Source organism: Electrophorus electricus, chromosome 8 (assembly GCF_013358815.1).
Source record: "Electrophorus electricus isolate fEleEle1 chromosome 8, fEleEle1.pri, whole genome shotgun sequence".
Taxonomy (NCBI): Eukaryota; Metazoa; Chordata; class Actinopteri; order Gymnotiformes; family Gymnotidae; genus Electrophorus; species Electrophorus electricus.
Genome location: NC_049542.1, coordinates 14,584,377 through 14,606,630, shown reverse-complemented (window position 1 = coordinate 14,606,630; position 22,254 = coordinate 14,584,377). Strand labels below are relative to the sequence as shown.

The 22,254-nt window shown below is 42.7% G+C and overlaps 1 protein-coding gene across 2 annotated transcripts; it reads right to left on the bottom strand.

Annotated features, from left to right (window-relative positions):
- Positions 1–3,686: 3,686 nt before the first annotated feature.
- Positions 3,687–20,723, bottom strand: usp31 (ubiquitin specific peptidase 31). 2 transcript variants are annotated; one of them, XM_026997767.2, is made up of 16 exons: positions 18,865–20,723; positions 18,363–18,494; positions 17,319–17,413; positions 17,102–17,194; positions 15,168–15,303; positions 12,724–12,871; positions 12,384–12,558; positions 12,060–12,168; positions 11,787–11,881; positions 11,511–11,588; positions 11,172–11,301; positions 10,455–10,574; positions 9,953–10,178; positions 9,468–9,626; positions 8,997–9,149; positions 3,687–7,832 (listed from the first exon to the last, which is right to left on the bottom strand). In XM_026997767.2, the coding sequence occupies exons 1-16, from the start codon at positions 19,393–19,395 to the stop codon at positions 6,328–6,330; spliced, it is 3,885 nt and encodes a 1,294-aa protein (XP_026853568.2). In that variant the 5' UTR covers positions 19,396–20,723; the 3' UTR covers positions 3,687–6,327. The 2 variants fall into 2 exon arrangements, with proteins under 2 accessions (XP_026853568.2, XP_026853645.2); XM_026997844.2 differs by having other exon boundaries at positions 3,687–7,829.
- Between the last annotated feature and the right edge of the window lie 1,531 nt (positions 20,724–22,254).

The window sequence follows — 22,254 nt, the reverse complement described above, 5'->3', positions numbered from 1 at the left end:
GGCAATCTTCTGACTGAATAGATCGCGCTGGCCAGATTAATTTACATAAAGTTCAGCCAGGCTCAACTTTTTATAAGTCTAAAAGCGGATGTGTAAATGAATCCGAAGGTTAAAGGTGCACACATGGATGTTCAATACGATATTTTGTACACATTTGCAATTTTAAAAATATTCCATTTGTAGATACATTTTAAATCGCGGACATCCTCTACAATAATACTTGCTAACAGACCTTGTGAAACCGCTCTCCCATCTGAAAACACATGGGTCCTTTCCTACACACAATTCAGCCTCTTAAAGACTGACCGAACTTTAGCTAAACCAGGTAGTTTAGCATGTTTGGTCTAATGGAGTCCCATGGCTTAAACATGGCTAAAGAACCTTCATCGTGCCTGCGGTGGTCCTCACCACCTCTACTAACATATTCTGACAGCTCGAATCATTTAGCTACTATTAAATTGCTTTACATTAATACATATATTTCTTGAACATTGATAAGTGCTTAATCCAGTGTAGGTCTTTACTGTTTAAAAATGTATCTGCATCAAACCAAATTGACAAGCTTTAAATTTTGCTGGATTTTGACCTGGTTAATAGTAAAGGGGCGATGCTGTGACAGTACCTCTCAGAGAATTCTAAAAACAGCACAAACTAAAAATGCAACCAAAAATAAAAACCCATAAATATGCGCATCATAGTTAAACCTCTTAGAAAAATTACAATATATTTTCCCGCTCTTCTTCACGACGTTGTAAACAGGGACTCGAATGACTGGCACATCTCTGAAAAATGCATTAAAATGAGAACCTTTATCGGGGTTTGCAACACGCATATTAAGAGCAAAGTTCTGTCTTTCGCTGGCTTTGTCGCAGCAGAAGTTTGCACAGAAGCCTCTCTAACATCAGCCCTGGAAGAACCAATTACTATTGATTTTCTTACGACGTTCCACTGCACTCCACGGGCTATGTCACGGGATGGGGGACAAAAGGAGATAAAACCACAGGTGAATTACAAAAGTAACTCGCTTTACTGTGGCCGACTGAAATTGAGTGCAAAAAGGGGGAAGAGGGAACGGTAGGCATAGTGAATGGGAGTAAATGTCTTCCTCTGTCATGCAACGGTTGGTTTGCAGACGCACGTGGCCTCCACCACCTTGTTTCGAGGGGACATCTAGGAGGTAAAGGACTGGTTATAAGGCACATCACACCGATAACGGATACAACGCCTAACAGTTAGTAAAGTTGTAATGTTGCCGGAGTTTCTACCATATTTTCTGCGCCATTACTGGCATTGCTATTAACGTTACCTGCTTGTTTCCCTCCCGCTAAACAAGAGCAGTCTTCTCACAATGCAATGTGGAGGGCAGTGCACACACCAGGGAGGGCTCAGTTCATCAGTATGCTACACATTTTTCATTGTTTCAGCGTTCTCTTGCCCTTGACAAGAGGCCCGCAGTAACTGACAAATTTGCACCTCAAAAAGGTAAATAAGCATAATTTGATGGCCATGTTTATTTTTTGTGCATTTACTTAGAGTCAAAGAAACAAGGTGTTTGACTTCTTTTGATTCTGAGCAGCTTTCCCTAGACACAAAGACTGCTTACAAAACACTTGTCCTGACCTTCTGAAAGCTTGCAGCTAAGCCGCCGAAGCCATGGAGACAAAGTGAATCTTGAACAGTGTAAGATTTTGTATGACAAAACAGGATGTGAAGCGAGTCATTTATTTACCAAGGGTTTCCCAAAGCGGAGACGCCATCTTGCAAGAAAAACAGCAACTGATGCAGTAGAGTTCAGCAGAGCAAGAGGGAAACCCCTGCTGGGTTATTTTCCAACATCCTTTAAATGCTTCCAGCCCAGGACCCACCACTAGCCCATGACTGTACACAATGAGGATGACTAGGGGCCACAGTGACCCAGTCTAGCCCGAGGAAAGCACGTTTGGGTGAAGATAAGAGACACAGCAAATACAGGACTTGTGGGGAAATTGAGCCCTGTTGGAACTGGGGGTGGGGGTTGTTATCATGGCAGATCTGAAAAGAACTTGCAAGATGCAGGAGCCCTTTCTGTGAATGGGGTCAGGGGCGAAGCTACAGAGGTCACCGCACAGATTCAAAGAGCGATAACTAGAGCTTCTAGAGGAGCAGATATGCTGTATCTTTACAAAGTAGAGGAAGAGAGAATTTGAAATGCTTTTCATGGAGAAATATCAGATCTTCTGGCAGTTCTGCACTCTTTAGCGAGACTGCTTGCTCAAAAACTGCTTGCACTACTACTGAGCAATTTGAAAACTGAGAAAACTTAAGCTAAAAGCAGGTGGTAAATATTTTAGTTATCCCTTAAGGCTTGGGATGCTACCGAAGGATAAGTCTGGGGGAAAAATGATTCCTACTGGCAGTCAGAACTCTTGTCTGTACTTCAAATCATATTTCAGGATAAACCATATCTAAACTTATTTGGTAGAATAGCATTTTCACATTGCAGACAAAAAAAAACCCTTTGTATTGAAGAGATTATTCAGTGTTAATTATAGTATACCGATGTGATACAGCTGCACAGAAAAAAAGGAAAATTGTAAAAGTAAATGCTGACGCTGTAGAAAATGACCCATTTTAGACACTTCACAGTACAAGCTAAGCAAAAGGCTCCACCTAGCGGACAACTTTACCTAATACAATGTTGTACCAGCACTGGCTGGTAATGGATAGTATTCATACATTTTGTTCTCAGAATCAGCATCAAGATGCAGAAGATACAAAGTCATAAAGCAAAGACCATTTTGAACTCAGACCTCTAATGCAGGTCTGTCTTTTAATTACATTTGAACTTTTGTCTTACATTGGTGAACCAATGTTATGAATATAAATGATTCTCAAAGAAATGAATTCTCAAAAATAAAAAAATAAAAGAAAGGTTTATGAAAAGTGCATACACAATTAACAAAACATACAAATAAATTAACAAATTAACATAGCTATTTGACGCAGTGTCATGCAACAAAACCTTAACATATGATATGATTCCAATTATAATTTACCACTTTTGGTCAATATTAATACTATTGTACAGATAGTACACTGTAAAAGAAAAGCCCAAGTTTCTCACAGCCAAATAGGCAACAGCTCAAGTAGTGAAAAAACACAAGGGAACAGGGCTTGGGGCTTCCCCACCAACATAACTCAAGTCCAGTGTGTAAACGAGGAGTAACTTCCTATGGAGTACTGATAGGACTTGTCATTTGTTACAGCAGTAAATTAATCTGTTCTAACCTAAGGCTTACAATCATGTTATTTGCACTTGAGCTTTTTAAAATGTCCCATACATGTATAATCTAAAAGTTCCAATCTTCCAGAAGCACAACTGGCCCAGTTTCTCGTGAAGCAGCAAAAACACCATCTACATGACTCTGCTGATGCACTGCCATGTAGTCGACTTGCAGAATGGTATAAAAGGCATCTTATTAGAATAATTGTGTGCTTGACAAAATAAATAACTGATGGGACATGTGTGGGGCAGAGCTTGTGTGCATAATGATTTGCTGTGGTGGTGATTGGGGTGTGTGTGTGTATGTGTGTGTGTGAGAGAGAGAGAGAGAGATTTGCTGTGGTGGTGGTTGGGTTTGTTTGTGCATGATGATTTGCTCTGGTGCTGTGCGTGTGTGTGGTGGCTGCGTGGGTGGGTGTGTGATTTGCTGTGATGGTGATTGGGTGGGTGGGTGTGCGCGAGATTTGCTGTGGTGGTGGTTGTGGCTGGTGGGCTTCCATGTGAGCAAGTTGAGCAAGTCGTGAGAACACAACTACAATAAAAGGTGAAGTCAACATGACTTTAGATTGTATAAAGAAAATTATCCTTATCGAATAAACGGAAAAACTTTCCTTTAAAAGCTTATGAATGGAAAAGTACTGAAAAACAGATTTAATGATGCTTTTCACTGGAGAATATAAAGCATGTAGGCTAATACCAAAACATTCTTCCTTTGCCATCTAAAACAAAAGGAATGAGTGCAAAAAAAGCAATAAGAACCAACCCATATTCCCCCTACTGCCATTTAGAAATACAGAAATATTGGCATCCACTTAATTTTTCTTAGCAACATTCGCTTGCATAGTTACATGCATGCATCAGTGTCATCATGCATTACTGTTTTCTATAATTATTTGAATGGTGCAAATGGTCCCCTTGCAAAACAGTGCTGCATCGTAGCCTAAACAAATCATCAGGGAGGTGTAGCGGTAGTATTATAGTGGTATGTCATAAAAATATCAGGCCAATTCTACAGAGAAACACTCAGATATTTAGCAGATCATTTAGCTGATCAGAATTAATGACCAACTTAATCAAGAACTTATGAACTTTATGTAATTAAAGTACAGCTAAAAGCATCAGAGCCAAGCTGCCATCATTGGGGGAAACGGACCCTGGAGGAGAAATAACTGAATACTTAAGAGAAATCTGATAAAAAAAATTTAAAAAAAAAGTTTTCTGCTAACAAAGTACCTGCAAGGTCATTACAGGTGCACCTTTTTGACAGTATGCATTATATAATATTTAAGGGTGATTTTTACAAGAAAAAACCTGTAGCAAAGAGCACATGACTTGTTAGTGTCTGAAGTGGTTACATGACATTGCTTTCATTTTTTTTTCTCCCCTTTTTGAACCATGACCAAGCCCCAACTTCCCAGAAGACTCACAGTGATCACCTGATTCTTAGTACCATATTACAGTGCACTTTAGTGCTATTGTGTTCCGGAGGAAACGGACACTTTTCTGGAAAACGCACATTAGCATATGAGCGTGTCCCACGTTCAAATTAAAAATGTATCTAGAGTGAAGCTTTAGTTGTTTCTTTTTGTTGTTCAGACTTAAAGGACAAAATCTGACCTGGGTGCTTGAGAACACCCCAAATCCCTTAACCCCTGGAAGCAAATCCATGAGCACTGGTCAACATACTGACAGCACTACCTCTAGGAACGTCTTTACAGACGTTCTTATCCATGCTTTCTCTCAAGTAAATTTCAAAATATGCATACCATTTCTTTTAAAGGAATGTTAAGATAAATTTGAAGTGTGAAAGGGACTTGAGAATCACGTGAAGGGTAACTGGAGTATTAGATCATGCCACAGAAACCAAAATTTTGCAAGAAGAGAAAATTAAATCCCACAATGAGAGTTGAAGAGCATTCCAGAATCTTAGATTATGATATACTTTGACTAAATGGTTCTCATCTCTATTGCATACATACAGTATCATTAAAATCACTGGAGTCAAATCTAAAGCATGTCCAAAACGTATACATTAAATTCAATGTTATATATATTTTTTGGATACAGAAGTAATATTTTGCTTCATCTACAAAGTTCTGAAAACTATTGCACTGTTAATCCACAGATTAATATGGAGATACAAACTGACATGGAGGGGCTCAACCCCTGTTCATAGCAAGCAAAGCTGAAGTTAATGAAGGCTGTTGGCATCAAAATGGGCAAGCACAGGGAAATAACTGCAGTCATACTCTCACCAGGTTATCACCTCTCACAAACAGCTACACTGCCTTTACCCATATCTAAAGACGAAAAGCACACCTCAAGAGTGTGTTAAAAAACAAAAACAAAAAAAAAATTTAAGATTGTCTAATTACCATTTTAAAAAATGTCTCATTCACACAAATCAGCTGTTGATCTACAATTGGCAACAGTATGTACACTTCACAAGGCAGTTATGCTACTGGAATTCATTACTCGATAGTATGAAAACCAGATGAGGCAGGACAGCAGGTTGTGACATGTGTTTACTGCTGACACTTCTGCATGCACGCTTGGTGTGGTTCACATACAGGCCATGTCAAGTTACCAGGTCAACGGTCCACTCCATTTGCCCCATTCCTACAATGCCAGAGGAACACTGCCCTTTAATTAGCACCAAGTGTGGAAGTGGAGCGACTAGTTGGGAGTGCTCCAAATATAAGAACCCAGCTGACTTCTTCAAAAAACAAACAAAGTAAAAAAAAAAAAATAATAATAATAATAATAAAAATCCAATACACACATACATTAGTCTCCTGATGGTTGAGCATTATTTGAAACAGAAAAGAATATATACAAAGTGCTAAGTTAAAACATTCCTATTCAGAGTTGTGAGCAGTAGTATATTTGTATACCACACCTTGCCACTCATTTCCATGGCAGGATAAAAAGGCGCTTCTGATCATGTACATATTTTCTTTGAGAAAAGTAAAAGGTATATCCTATATAATTTTGATATACATCCATCTTAGGCACATCAAAAAAATAGCTGCATTACAGAATATAACGAACGTACTATTCAAACATCATTGAGGCGTCAGTGTTGGGCGTGCAGAGGATTGCATGCTGGAAGAAAGCTTTCTGGAAGAGGGCATCTTCTCACCAGGCCTCTTCCCATTGACAGGAGACTGAAGATTTGTCTCAGAATTGGAAGACTTGCATTTGCCCACAGGTAGCAGTGAGCGTTTGCCAGGGGTGTAGGTAGCAGCCGACTCCTTGTCTTCGCTGGCAGCCCTGCCGGAGAGGGCTGCAGGGGAGACTTGGTGGGAGGCGTTCCCCTCGCCCTCTTCCGCACCCAGTTTGGTCTGGCTGCTGGACCTGGCTGTCCTGTCGCTACTCTTCTTGGGGAGCATGGCGCTCTTGCCCAGGTCGGCAGAGCGGCGGGTGTCCTTCTGCCTTAGGGCACTCTTGAAGAAGGAGAGGCCTTTATCCTCGGACTTGCTACTGCGGCGCAGGTCCCTGGAGGAGACGCTGGGAGAGCGCAGGCTGGTGACTGAGGAGCTGCTGCTGGAGCTGCGTAGGGGCCTCCTCTCCAGCCGAACTCCCTCGGTGCCCCTGGGTTGAGAGTAGCGCAACATGGCCCCAGGTCTGGGCTTGTCCGCCAGGGGACTGGTGTGGACAGAGTCCCGGCTGGAGCTCCTCTCCATCAGCTTCTTCCTGCTGGAGGCAGAGCTCTTCTCCTGCGTGCTGACGAAGTTTCTTTTCCCGGTTGGCGAGGGGGAGGCCGAAGACAATGCAGGAGAGGTCAGGCGCTGCTTCGCTTTCGTTGCCGCAGACACTGATGCTGCCTCCTGGATCTGGGAGTGGTCCTTCTTCTTGGAGGGGGTTCCTGGTGAGACCCCTTTGGTGTTCTTGGCAGGTTCACTCTTCTCCTTCAAATTGGTCACTCTGGCACCCTTCCCTTGAGGGTTGGAAGATGTTTGGGATGAAGTCGATTTCTGCACAGAAGACGTGCTCTGGCGCTTTTTGGATTTCTCCTGGTCTCCCTTCACCTTGCTCGAGCTCTTTTTCGTCCCGGCCGTCTGCCCCTTTATCTCCCCCTTTGTCCCTGCTAAGTTCTTGTGTTTTTGCTCTTTGGAAGGAGTCCCATGCACATTTTGGTCCAAAGCAGTGATCTGGTTGTTGTTGTCCAGAGGCTCAGCTTTGGAGCTTTTCCTGTCAACAGTCGGGAGCACCCTGCAGTAGGCGTCATCCACAATCCTTGTCCCATCGCCCTCGTCACTACCAATGCCCTCCATGGTGGCCAGAGGGGCCTTGCTGCTCGCGTGGCGCTCGTGCCGGCTGTAGCTGCCAAAGCATGATGTGGACACCTTGTCATCGCTTGCCTCCCCAATTCTCTCCAGCGGTGGTGAGGAGCGGGAGTCTAAGGAGAAGTGCGAGGGTGAGCTGGACCTCATGTGGAGCTTGGCAGACAGAGACCAGCAGGGCTTGGTGCCATTCTCACTAAAGGCCAGAGGGCTGGCTAACGGCGATCTGGAAGACAAGCTCTGACGCTGGATGCTCCGCACAAAGGGTCGGGTGGAAAATCCTCCTTAACGAAATGGAGAGAGATTGAAACTAATGCACTGATACCAGAGAAAATGGAAAGGACAGCAGGCATGCATTTTTGGCTTAGCTGAGCAAGGCGACAGATCCTGTGTTAGTGCTAGAGAGCTGAAAAAGGGAAAGTACAGGCAGTCATCAAAAGAGAACAGCCAAATGCAAGATCATGGTTATGGTTACAGCTCAAGAGTAAATGGGGAATTTTAATAAAACCTGACTGTTTCACAATGTTTCTATGGTTTCAGGGCTGAAAATGCTTCGCTACACTGCAGTTGAACTGCTTCATTACCTTGTGTTTAGCATATTGCTCAATCAACCCATATTTAGTCTTTACAGTATAAAGTATCTCTTCCGGTCTTGAAGGTCTTGCAGCTTTCTGGCCTCCTTCACTTGTATTTGCCTTTGTGTACACTTCAGTCTGCCTATCCTCATATTCTCAGTTCTTTCCTGTAGCCTCTGCACCATGGGAGATGGGGATTTTAGCGAAGCAGGGCCTACACTCAGTAACACTGTCCCTGCTCACCTACATGCCTGTGCTTCTCTGCCTTCTTTCAAAAGGCAGCTGTAAACAGGTTCTTTCTGCTTGCTGTCTCAGCACCACAACTCTATCTATCAATTTTATAGGTTCTATTTTTATATGTTAAATATTTTACTGCTTTTTCATTCGTATTGTGAATTGTCTCTCCCCCACCCCATATTGTAAATTTTACAGTATGTATAGGTGACATTGGGTACACTGAAAGGCACTTAAAATAAAAAGCTATTATTCAATAAAATGTTATATCATGATGATAATAATAATAATAATAATATCATTGTAACGCTGCTAGTTATTTGGGTAGACAAGTATCATTTACAGTTATGGAGTTACACTTAGGCATGAATTGATTACATTATTTTAATTACCCTGTGAATATGAGAAAATTAAACAATCCTATGAAATTGTTCAGCTCCAGTTTCTACACACCCTTTACAAATTGGCTACAGGAGGTGTGCTTTTTCTTCGTTGAAGTTATGTTGCTCACCGTGAAATAAAAATGGCATAGAAACATTGTGAAAGAGTCTAACATCATATAAAGAACCTTGTCACTGTCCACATGACACACAAAACCAGAATAAGTATGAGGCCCAGTGCCTCCCACATGCTCCTCACCGTCGTCTTCGCTGCGATCACCCGGGAACTCCATAGACTCGGCAAGAGAGGCCAGGGATGTGCGGCGTGATGAAGCTCCGGAGGCCAGGCTGGGTGGCTTGCTTCCTGGGATGCGGTTCACCCAGTGCTCACACAGAGACGAGCTGGTGGAGCCTAACTCCAACACAGGCATCATAACACAATCAGAATCCTCCCAAAGAGGCAGAGACACGTTTGGAGGAGCCCTTCAGCCCACCTCAGACAAACAGAAATGAGAAACTGCAGAGCAAGCAAGAGCCACAAAAGCCTGCAGCTCCTGTCATATTGGCTAAAAAATGTTTATCCATTGGCACCACAGGCAGGAGAGAGGGAGAGTCACGCTTAGATTAAGTGCTATCCCCAGGCTCAAAAACCATGAGTCAGCTGAGAGTCAGAACCACTCGGCTCATCTACCACGCCTGCAGCACGCGATGAATGAGTGTGGTGACTTACCAGCCACAGAGCTATTGGCAGACCAAGAAGGAATAGTCGTCCTCCTTTGATAGAACAGAATGTAGGCCATCTGTTGGCATACTTCCTCATCAGCTATGGGCTGGACCTCGCTGTCATCAAAGCAGTACCACTGCCCATCAATGGAGTTCTTACAGTACGCTGAGTAGGAAAAACAGCAGTGTTCCAGTTTTGTATATCCCCTAGGGTTTTCATTCATGTTCTGCCTATAACAGTTCAGTCACTTAAAGTGGCCTACAATGAATGGAATGTTTGCAATTAGCATGGCATGCTAACTGACCAAAAAACAAAAACAAACCACACCCATAAAGATCACTTACTGTTAGCAATATTTATACTGTGTGATTGAACATTTATAAGACCCATTAGGCAGGATTATGGAGCAATTGTGGTTACACCAACTGAGTACATTACACTTACAACCCAAAAGCCAGCACAGCGACCTTTGCCCTGCTGCACGGTGTTACCTGTGTAGTGCCCTCCATGCATGTTGCCATGGTGATTGCATACAGCATACAAGTCATAAAGATAGTCATCTGGGTTACGGCCGAGGCCGTACGGTCGTCTCCAGGGTGACCAGTGTGAGGGGAGGCTCCAGCTGCTCTGGCTCCTCTTCACCACGTGGGGGGCCATGTCCAGGCCAAGCAGAGGGAACTGCACCATGTTCTGCATCTTCAGTCTCCTGTCGCCCTCCTGCAGCATGCCAAGATGCAGCTGGCTTTACACAACATGCTGCTGCTAACAGTACTTGCATGACAAACGCTGACAAGTCACACAGATGTAGCACTAACCAAAACCACCCTACAATATCCAGAATTCCTCTGACCAGTTCATTCACCTTTAGCAATGTTAGCATTTTAGATGATGCATGCTTTTAATCCCCAGAGCAGCAAGCAGACGCAAGATTAAATAGCCAGCAGTGCATTTACTCCTTGTTGCGGAGACAGAGCACAGGGAAGTGAGCCATACCTGCCTGAACCGCTTCAGATGGAGGATGAGGATGTCTGGCAGGGTCCACAGGCTGAGTTTGATGCGGCCCTGCTGTAGCTGCTTGCAGTGGGGACAGCGCCACGCGTCGTCCGGAGCCAGCTGCAAGGACACAGCATGGGAGAGCAGCCATGATCAAGCAAGCATGGGCTGGGCCATGCATGGCTCCATGTGGATGTCCAACTCACTCAGGCGTGCCCTTATTTCACTTTCAGCATGGCTGTTTTTAAACCACATCCACAGTGGCTGGTGCCAGTTCAGGCTAACCACAGGGTGGATTTCAACTGCGTACCAGTACGCAGTAGCAGAAATAAGGAGAACCCACCATTTAACATCTGCCCAGGGAGATCAGCCATTCAGGAAATGGAGGGAAAGGCAAGTCAGCTCTTTCTATCACACTCCACTTTGACTGGGGTGGAGGAATGGAGCAGAAACTAGCACTGGGCAACACTGACAAAACTCAATATTATTATATATTTGGAAAATATCATGATATTTCAATACATTGCAACTTTACACTATGCTTCCTGTGTACTGGCAATGTATGCTCAAACGATTTCTTGCAAACTTGCTCAAATTGCGTTGATTTGTTATGTGATCAAAACATTCAAACAAGACCAAGAGAAAAATCTTACATAGGTGTTGCAAACTTTAACCGAACAGGAAATGTACGAAGCAAAATCAGAAGTGAGGTGTCACCTGCTCCTCTTTGGTGTAGAGCTGGAAGCACTGTGCGAGGGTGCAGGCTTGCGGCTGGTGGTGCTGTTCGCGGTGCAGGTACACGCTCTCTGCGTCTGGGATGTACTCCTCCTCCGTGTGGCCAAACAGGCTGTGGGCAAAGCCATCACACATGCTATCAGCCAACATGGTATACGCTAGCCAGCAGCCTTAGTAAGACCTGATTATTTGAGCTCTCGCAAGGACTTTGCAATGCAGTAGCTGGAATTCCCCCAAGGACTAGAGACAGCGCCTTACTCTTGCATCTCAACTTCCCTTCTCTTTAGACAAATGGAGATCTTTATTCCAGCTTCTACTTACTAATCCTTGGTCTCTTTATCCCACTCAACCACGATCTTTACATGAGGAGGGCCCCCATGGCCACACGACTTGTATGCCCTGCAAAAAGATGAACGCAACAATCAGGACTCCCTCCCAGCCAAGTTTAATCCATCTATAGTTTAAAAAAATAAAAAAAAAAGAGAGAGAGTTGGAAGAGTCTCCTACAGTTTATTGTGAGCATTACATAGGTGAAGCAGCAGAGATAGAGGGGTCTGAAATTTTCTCCAAGAACAGGGAGGTCAGAGGCAGACCAACCTCTCCACGGTGGGGTGACGGAGCGGATGCTCCTCCTGAGGTAACAGGTACGTAATTCCTACTACACCAACAACACGCAGGCTGAAGGGCCCCACCTAAGACACATCAACCAGATATAAAATTTGTAGCACAACAACTCTAACATAAGGAATAAGAGTCTAAATGTTCACACTTAATCGTTTTAAGACAACAATATGCATCTATACCAGGTGAAATCATCTAGTGCTTTGTCACTGTTACAGACTGCAGCACAGAGGCAGCATATGCACTGACCTGGATGTAAACCCCTGGTCTCAGGTGATGCATCTTCTCCAGTATCGCCTTCTGAAGCACATCCCATGTCACAGCGCGGTCCATGTACAGAACAAAGGGAAGGCCAAACCTTGCAGAGAACAAACAGAAATTTTAAGAGTACTGCTACACAAAGGTAATTTCCCCAAAGAACAAAAATAAACATCAAAGTTACAAATTTGATGCAGAATATCCATTTAGCACATCACTGAATTCTTTGGCATGGAGATTTCAGAACAAGGATGCAATGGGCTGTGAGTGTGGTGGAAGGGGCATGTGGAATGAGCTAGTGAGCATGGCTGGTACCTCCTCCCTTGATGACCAGTACAGGCTCTGTTACAGACCAGCAGGATCATCTTATCAGATTCCGTATTCTTATTGGGTGATGCCGGATTCACTGCCCCTTGCATGAACGACGGGGTGCGAGTGTTCTCACTGTTGTACTTCAGATTGTTCTGATTGAGGTTGGCCAGAAGGCTCCCTATGAATTTTAATCCAGTTTTGGTGGTGATGCAATAAAATGCATTTATTCACAGGTTGATGTCAGTGTATCACTATGACATTTTGGATTAGCACAATGCTAATAAATCAAAGTTACGTTTAAAATATGTCTTATTTTTTTCCAATCCCAAAAAATAAAAAGTACCTCTTTTGGAGCGAAGGTTTTCCAATCGGAATGTCTCAGGGGTTTCAAATGCAAAGATGGAGTCGCTCTCTTGAATGATATCGAGATCTTCGTCATCATCACAGAAGGAGCGGTGGAAACCATCGTAGTACATTTCGGTCAGGACAAACTGCCCAGTCAAGAAGCAAAAAACTGGGTCAATGACACTCATCACACCCTAAACAGTAAAGCTGCTTTAGCAGGTGTTCTCCAGAGAAACAGACATAAGCCACTCCTAACTAGAGTACAACCAATCCACATGGGAGTGTTTTGCAAGGATGTTATGTAAAAGGGCCACTGCAAAAGCCTGTCTGTCAGGTTATTTTCAACTCCCATTTGCTTGCTTTCACCAGTGCAAGCACAAGATATGATTTAATGCGGAACTGAAAATTATTTTACAAGAGCAATTTTTTGCTTGGAAAAGAAATTATAAATAAATAAATAGATTCATTCATCATAATAATTTAAAAAATAATAAATCAACAGCTAAATCAAAAAAGAACACATTTCTATATATCTCTTTATACAGCAGCTCATGTGTGGGGTTAAAAAAAAAAAAAAAAGAGGTCCTGAGTTTTTCTCCCGTCTCTGGCACTCCTGTTACTCGCTTTGCCATGTTAGGCAAAGCGTGGACATGAACATGACCCAGCGTGGACATGGACATGACCCAGAGAGCAGCTCTGAGGGACTCTGAAGTACATCATGTCAATAATGACATGTTAATGACACGTCAGGTGTGTCTTTGAACAACCAATTAATATATAATCCTACTGTGCCTCTGGAATGACTACAAACTATTGGGGGTTTTCTTGGTTTGGTTTTGCTTCTTTTATACACTTTTTAGTTTAAATTAAGTGTAATACATGGACTTGTACCATATACAACTATTTTGTATGCAATTAAATTAATGTCAGTGAATCCTTTTAACTCAATAAAAAAAAGTTATTTTAGTAGAAGCTACTGGAACATAAAGGAAGTGGCATCCTATGCTGAAATCATGTTCTACTCAAGAATTAAGCTAAAAAATTGCATGCTTTCTTTATATCAATCAGCAAGCTTGCTAGTGGTGTAAGATAGCTATAAACAGAACACCCACTGTACAACCGTTAGTTGTTTGACAGGGAATGCTGTTTAATATTTATGCATTTAATATTTACATTAATAGTTCAGTGAAAACAATTTGCATAATCTTCCCTTTACCAAAAATACAGTCTGGAACAAGAACTGCTGCAGTGAAAAGAGTTTGTAAAATTCCGCAAAATACAGAGGAGTTTTTGTAAAATACAAAGAAGTACTTAGAGGCCCTGAATGAGGAACACACCAAACACCTGCACAGGCTCAGAAATAATGGAGGAGTGTCTTGCAGAAGGAAATTCTAGGGTAAATAAGCATTACACTCCACTCCACTCGGGCTCAATTGCACTTCCAAACATCAGAATTAGAAGCCAAGTTAAAACACACCGCCTTTCTGCTTCATTTATAATGGCAACAGGGAAACAATTTTTTTTTCTCCACATTTCAATTTAACAGCAGTAGAATGCAATGCATTCTAAATTAATGGATAAAACACTGAATAATATAATGACAACCATATTAAAAAAAAAAATTTTAATTAGTGGAAAGGCCAATAGAGGGAGAAAGTAAAGCCCATTAGAGCTCCACAACAGAAACGACAGAAACTAGATTTCTGAATACTCTCGCCAGAATATACATTGCATATTATTATTATTGTTAATGAACTTGCTACCAAACTAGTGAGTATTACTGGCTTCACAATGTGTTAATTTTCCAGGATTACTACAATCAATCAAGGGACATTCTGTGGAGACATTCCGCTGTATATAGCAGGCAACACCTTCTACCAAACCATTATTATACCTTACAAATGTGGAAAACTGATTCCTGCAACGTTTACCCCACATTCTGAACTTCCATTTCTGGTTTTCTAATTCCACTGAAGAAAATACTATACTTGTATGTTAAAGGGCAAATTGCAGCAAATTATATAATTTTCCATACATGCCTCAATCATCTATAACTGCCATTACAGCATACATGAAAATAGTTTTTCCTTGCTAACTTTTTTTCCATGGTACAGCCTACTTTATTCATTGGCCGTATCCCAAGTGACTATGTTTACAATGAACTTGACCTAACCAAGGCATGAGCGCGCTCAATCTAAAAATAAACAAAGCTGATTTAAGACACAGGACACGGCAACATGGCTGGTGGGCTGGAAACCACAAAAGTGCCTAACACAGCTATGGCCATGAAACAGCAATTCCTGCATCATCAGTGTAGTCAGCTCCAAAACAGAAACAGAGGCCTTGCAGCAAGATACACTGCCTGACAACTTCCATTAATAACAGAAGGTAACGGTCCTGCATCCATATTCAATCTATGCCTGAAGGTTTGTAAACGGGCACCTGGTCCGGCGGAATCTTGGTCTCTCTCGCCACAGCCTCTCTCAGCCTGGAGACGGTGCTATTGAGGGGGACAGCGACGCCGATCCGCATGCAGTGAGAGTATTTGCCCTGATACACCACCGTCACGTACAGAGGCCTGGGATAGAGGCACACAGCAAGAGCACACCTCAGCACCCCCACAGAGGCAGGGCAGCCAACGACACCAGTGGCATCCGGTAAAACAAGCCAAAACATGGATACAAGTCAAATATTACACTAGCTAATTAGTATATTACACTACACTAATAAGTACATTTTACATTATATAAGTTTGGCAGCACATGCTTTTTAAATATAGGGATAAGTGAATCCTCAGATGTGAAGTAACCAGAAGTGTCCAAATGAATGGATGAATTTCCTCCCTGCAAAGCCAATCAGTACAGAAAGTTGAATCTGTATTAAACAACAGCAGCTTTCTCTCCACCAACACCAAACTGCTGCTTGAAATGTATGCAAGCCACACAAAAATACCACAACAGGGGTCTTCCAAACATTCATCTCTATAAAAACAAACATTTGAATGAGGAAGTCTTGCTCAACATAAATGGCCCAGCAGGACATGGATGTCAGATCTACAGAGAAACCGACTCACACATACTACAGCAGAAAGATCTAGGTAACCATCATGCCTGTCACAGCACTGGACTCACAGTTTCTCTCTCCCCCTCAAATCAGTCTCTCTCTCTTGATTTAGCATAATCCCAGTACTATCTCACTCATTCAAATTTAGCATAATCCCAGTACTAGCTCTCATAAATTACACATAATCCCTGCAGTACCTCCCTCATCTACATTTAACAATCCCAATAAGTTCAAGTTCGGTTTATTTGTCACATACATAGTCATACATAGTCAATAGTACCTTTTTCAACCTACATGCATATTTCAGGGAAGACTGTGAAATCCTACTGGGAGGTGAGGTTGTCAGCACTGCCTTCAGTTCATATAAGCCTTCTCTGTGGAACGAAAGCCTAGCCTACTAACTCCTATCAGAATCCTGTTTAATTTAAACATGGAATTAAAGTCTGATCCTATTGGCCAGTCCTTTATTGTGTGATGGTTTCGAAGTAACGTATCATCCCTAATGTATTGGTGGAGCAAATGTGCACTAAATCACCTCTGTCGTTCGCCTAAGAGTAGGATATCTTTAATCATTAATGTGAAATAATAAATTGAGAGCCCTAAAAAAGAATCAGCATCGAACAAGGATCTTATTCAGGCACTGTAGCGAGACCTGAAAATAGTACCCATTGAAAACAAAAAAAAAAACTTGCCGACACCTCTTAGGAGTGAGAAACGGTGACAGCACCTCACTGACACCTCGGTTCCCCGCAAGGTTTTAAAAAATGTAATACACCACACCGTACTAGGAAAAACACTTGCATAACCATTATGAACTGGATTTCCCTTCTGTTTCTTAACAGATATCTTAGCAAAAGCCATGCTAATTTGCAAATGGCATTTACTGTGACTGAGAACCACCCAACACCTGCAGTAGAAAATGTCCTTAGGCTACAGAAGCAACTTTCATCACAAAACAAGCAGCCCAATACTGGTGAATGAGAAACCTTTCTTCAGCCAAAAGCCTATTTGTTCACAGCAGAGAGAATAAAGTAAAGTGAATATAGCCCAACACATTAACTCTTCTCAGAGCACAAAGGACAACAATTCCAGCATTATTCCTTAACTCTATGAGGCAGTTGAAGATGTTATCCGAGTTGCAATGGCAATGCAGGACAAATGAGCGGAAAATGAGGTTAGCTTCAGACCACGGTCCACAGTAGAGAAGCAAGAACTCCTCAAGGGCAGACCTTCTCATATTGCAGACGAAGTCCAGAAGTTCCAGCTGCCCTACACAACCATCCAGGAAATCCAGGCAAAAGGTGCTCACTTACCGAGTATGAGGTAACGGGATGGGGAGGGAGATACACAGGAAAGGATCAAAAGTGTTGCTCTGTTTCTGACAGTGCGGGCAAGTGAGCGAGGACCTGTGTGTAGGAGAGAGAGAAAAACAGAAGAAGAGATAGGGATAGAGAGAGACAAAAAATGGAGGTCTTCAACAAAGCTAAGTGACTAGAAGAAGCATCGCAGGACAGACAAGTACTGCGATACCTGTACTGTGCTTGAAAAAGCTCCTGAACAAAGGAGCCAGCTGAGAGTGGGAGTGAGGGTCCCTCCAGAGCTCCATCATCTTCCTCTAGGGGGGGCTGTGGACAGCAAACAGCAAAAAAACAGAAATTTACATTAACCCATGACTGAATTAGAGGAATAAACCTCTGCTAGATACTGCCACAAATTCACACTAATTTGAGTACATCAAGAATATTTATTAATATCCACCACTGGAATTCATACCTCTCACTTTACAAATATGCTGTGTAGCACAAGGCTCTGGCTCCTAGTTGTCATGTACCATGAGAAACGATGACTAGGATGTGCTTTTACACTGATGAGACAGTTCTTTCAGCAGAATGCACCCTCAGCTTTTAGCTTATCAGGGACATGCAACCAAGACAAATTTGGAAAAATGACACTTTTCTTAGTGAAATTTCTTGGTAAAGTTCCTGATGCTCTAGGGCACTCAGGGGAATGTTCTCTCTTTCATGGGAGCACAGCCTGCACATCCTGAGTGACCCCACGTGAAGGAGCTACATGCCTCAGGGCCCTGGCACTGTACAGGGCATCTGGCTCTGTGTGGACTTGGCAATGCACGGACCGATGGCTGAGGAGCTTGGTTTTAAGGGTGCTATTCTTGCACAGACTCAGCCTTAAATCAGGCTAACTTGCACTCTGTTGCATTTGCCAGCTAATCAAATGATTGAGATCTAAAGTCCTGAATGAGGAATCAACGTAAATCCATACCCATGCCATCTCTGCAAAACATATGCAGCAAGCATGGGGGCAAACTCACTGACAGCATAAGGAGGAAACCTGACCTAGTCTTTGGTTTTTCAACAGAATGACAATGTATGACTGCAGCATGTCCTTTCAGACTAGGTCAAAGTCACTCTGAAACCAAAAATGCAACTCACAACAAAAGTACAATGAGGATTAGAATACAGCAGAAAGATTTCAGCGCCTGTGCATAACTGCGAGCATTGCTGCAAGCAGTCAGTGCTGGTGAAGGCCTAGGACACTTTTCCAAGCCCAGCCCACCTTTATAGAGGACCTGTTGTGGCCCATGCTGTTAAGGTCTTCATGCACACGGTCCAGAAGCCAGAGGAGGAACTCTTGAGCATCATGCTGAGCATTTCCCCTGTACTGCATAGCACGCTTCGACACAGCATTCTAAAAAACACACGCCACACATCACGCCAAGGAAACGGCATGTAAAAGTTTGACAACAGCAAAGAGTTTCTCCAGCTATAAAGTGCAATGGTTCCAACGTACAGTGCAAAAGATGAGTCTAGTTTAATTGTGTCTAAATGTAAAGACAAAAGTAACCAGACTGTTTTTCATGTAATTTTGTTTTCATGCAAACTTTCATTACAAAATAACAGGAGGGAAAAATATGCTAGAACAGTATGGGTGCTCCTAATGACATCTGTTACTGTTTAAGAACTGAAATTTAGGTTGCTCCTGGTTTTGCAGAATTTAAAAGGTCATACTGTACAATAATGGCAAACATGCATACTTGTTATGAGCTTGCAGCTCTTACTTTGAAATCTCTGCTATGCTGTGGAGTATATTCAAATGTCCACAAGGATCTAACCAATCCAGCCAGCTGTTCGGTCACGTCTCCTTTCTGCTGAGGACCTCTCCTCTGCAGGTGAACACCGTTTGTCTTGGGTTTCTCTTCCTCCGTTGCATCTCCTCGAAACTGTTCCAGGGCCAAATACTCGGCAAAAAGCTCAGTATTGCTCAGACACTGCAGAATGGCATTCATGAAGCAAGTGTTGCCATGGTTTTTAAGACCGGACACACCAGGCACCTTGTCTCCTGCGAGAAAACCACCGCAGTCACTTTCTTCAGAGGCTACCGATCCCTTGCCCTCGAGCTTGAACGATGTGAAACCGCCATCGTCTTTGTCACCTTCCGGAGCGTGTAATTCGGATCCAAAGTGGGAGAGCGTTGACAGAGTCTTCAAGACTCTGCTCATAAAACTCCCCACCGACCGAACAGATCCTCTTCGGAAGAGTTTCTTACCAAGACTGGATTTCTTCTCTTTACTCGAGGCTTTGCTCGACATGACAGATTCTTTTAGAGCATCTCCACTATATCTCAGGGTTATGAAAGAAATTAGTGACACCTGAAGTAGGTACCTGCTATTAACTAATGTTAAACTGCAACCGTTAAGAAATTACTGCGCGTCTGACTCATTTATCATACGACGATCCCTCAAATTACTATACTAACGCTATCTTTCATTGCCAGTTAGCTGCCTAGCCTAGCCAAGCCAAGCTAAACCACCGGTTATCTATTTGATGCAATTGGCGCGGGAAGTGCTTCTCTTGTCCCAGTGTAAATAGTTAACATCAATGACACAATCCTTGTGGCTACATGTGAAAAAATGCATTGTGGCACTAACTAGATAACTTGCCTCCCTCAAAATACAAAAACTTGCTCAAGGTGTTCGATCTACATCTACCTTTAGCCTTCTATTCCCATAGCCACATCGTAAGGAATGAACGTTTCGTTAGGTAAACGACATGTTACAAATAGTTTATTAATAACAGCAGAACTAGCTAATAATCTGGCTAGCTAGTTAGCTTTAAATTTAGCAAGCCAGCCTGATGTTTAGGCCTAACTTTGCCTCGGTTTGGCAAGTCAAAATTGTGGAATTGCTCAACTAGCTTCTTAAATCAAACGGTTTGTCAAATGCGAAATGAACAAACTTCGCAAACCAACCTCTGCAACAAGAAAAGATAGTTGCCCGTGGTAGCCTAGCTTTAAGTCACTTTACATTTTAATGCAGGACCCTCGGAATGAAACACGAACAAATCTGGCCAGCTAGCCAGCAACTTTGCTTGCCTAGCTAGCTGTTAGTCTTGCTACTTGCGTTAGTTCGTATATCGTTTAAAATTATCTAGCTAACTGGCTAGCAAGAGCAGAGCAGAACAGAACAGAACTGAACTGAACTGAACTGCAACTCCGCCCTAGCAACAGCGCTCTGGTGTGAACTGTTGGCTAGACAGATAACGCTAGATAGGATAGATGGCTAAATTATCAGCAATATCCGTGGAGCTATGACCATCGAGAAGTGCGACCGTTAATATTTAGTGCGAGACAAACCAGGCCGTCCCGCCAGATTGTTCACAGTGAGCTAGCTAAATGCTAACATTGGCTACAAGCAGCCAGCCACATACAACCAAGAGAGACCTAGATAGTTATTTTGGCGATTTCCCATAACCACAAAAGTAGGGGCATATCCGAATATAACCCCGCCATGTCCTTCCATTGCTGCAGCTGCGTTGAGTAGTGTGCCGATTTGCAGATGCGATTTGCTCCAAATGATTCGTTTTAATCAAATCAGATAGTCCATAAGTCTTCAGGGCCGTTTCTGCTCTATCCAGCTAAAATCACTGACACTGCAGGGCGTTGGGTTAGCTGACGTCACAGCCCAGCAAATTTGAGCAGGTCGTTTCCGGAGGCTGTGTTGGGGTCTCTCTCTTTCTTAAGTAATGGGATTGCATCAGAGTGCAACATGTCATATGGGGATTGATTTTTCAATGCCTAAGAAGAGTATGAATGAATTGAAACATGGCAAATCGAGTTGATTGTGATTTTGCTATACCTGCCACTTTGTTTATGGAGAATGTTCCCATTAGAACCCCTATTGGCAATAGTCTACTTAAACGTCTGAAAAACACTCTTTTTACCTATGCATTTATTTACTACTGGAAGCAGAATTATTTAGACTATGCTTTGGCCACTACAATGCAGTTTGTGCATAATGTGACACTGACAGTTTTATTTATACCTCAGTCAGCTGTGTGTCACTGCACAACTGCTTCATGTAGTCAATTCCAGATGTGCCATTTACAACTGGAGCCTCTGTGATGTTGTGTCTTAACATGAGGACCAAAGAAATATCAGTGCCAGTAAAGCAACCCATCATGCATGTGGAGGAAAAAACACAGAATAAATGCATCAGACATAACCAGAACATTAGGTGCACCAAAATCAGTTTTGGCACGCTGTAAGAAAGCAAGAATGCACTGGTGAGCTTAGCAATAAGCAACCATATGAGAGACTTAGAAAGGTCACAGCAGTGGATGACAAAAGTGCTAACAATGCTAAGAAAGTCTGCAAAACAGATCCTGTTAGTCATGTGTCAAAGACTATATATGTGGGAGATTTTACATTTACAGTATTTGGCAGATGCCCCTGTCCAGAGCGACTTACAGAAGTGCTTTGTAGTCTTTCTCAACTACATATCCTCATCTGACAATAGATAGGTCAGTGCTAAGAATACTCTCAGGCTAACTCCCTGGCTACAATGGAAAAGAATATAGCAAAAAGTTTTTAAAGTGTTTTTTTTGTTTGTTTTTTTTTAATAGAAGTGCATGTTTAAGTGCTTAGTGATTCAGTGAGTTTTCAGCTGATGGATGTTCATTTCACCACCTGGGTGGCAGGACAGAGAAGAGTCTTGATGCAGGTCTTCTTTGGTCTTGAAGGATGGTGGATGACGTAGAGCAGTATTAGGGGCTATAAGGCTGTGAGGTGCAACACAGGGTTCGATTAGTGTCTTTAAATGTGTGGAAGATGGTCCTGAAATGCCATGGTAGTTGAGCAACTGTGTCTACCCTGGCTATAAAATGGGATGGATGGACAGATGGATGGATGGACGGATGGATGGATATACACTACAATAACCTAAGGCCTTTTCACAAAATGCAAACATGTAAGCCTCAATAAGAGAAAGGCCAGTTTACAGTATGTTCACATACCTACATGGAAAAGTATGTGGAGTTATACAGTTAAAGACAGACGAGATGAAAAGTAATCTGTAATGGAATACAGAAGGTGTGGCCCAAGAAAAAAAAAAAAAAAAAAGTGTGTAATCTGTGAAACAAGGTCCCAATGGCAGACACAGCTGCCACTGGGC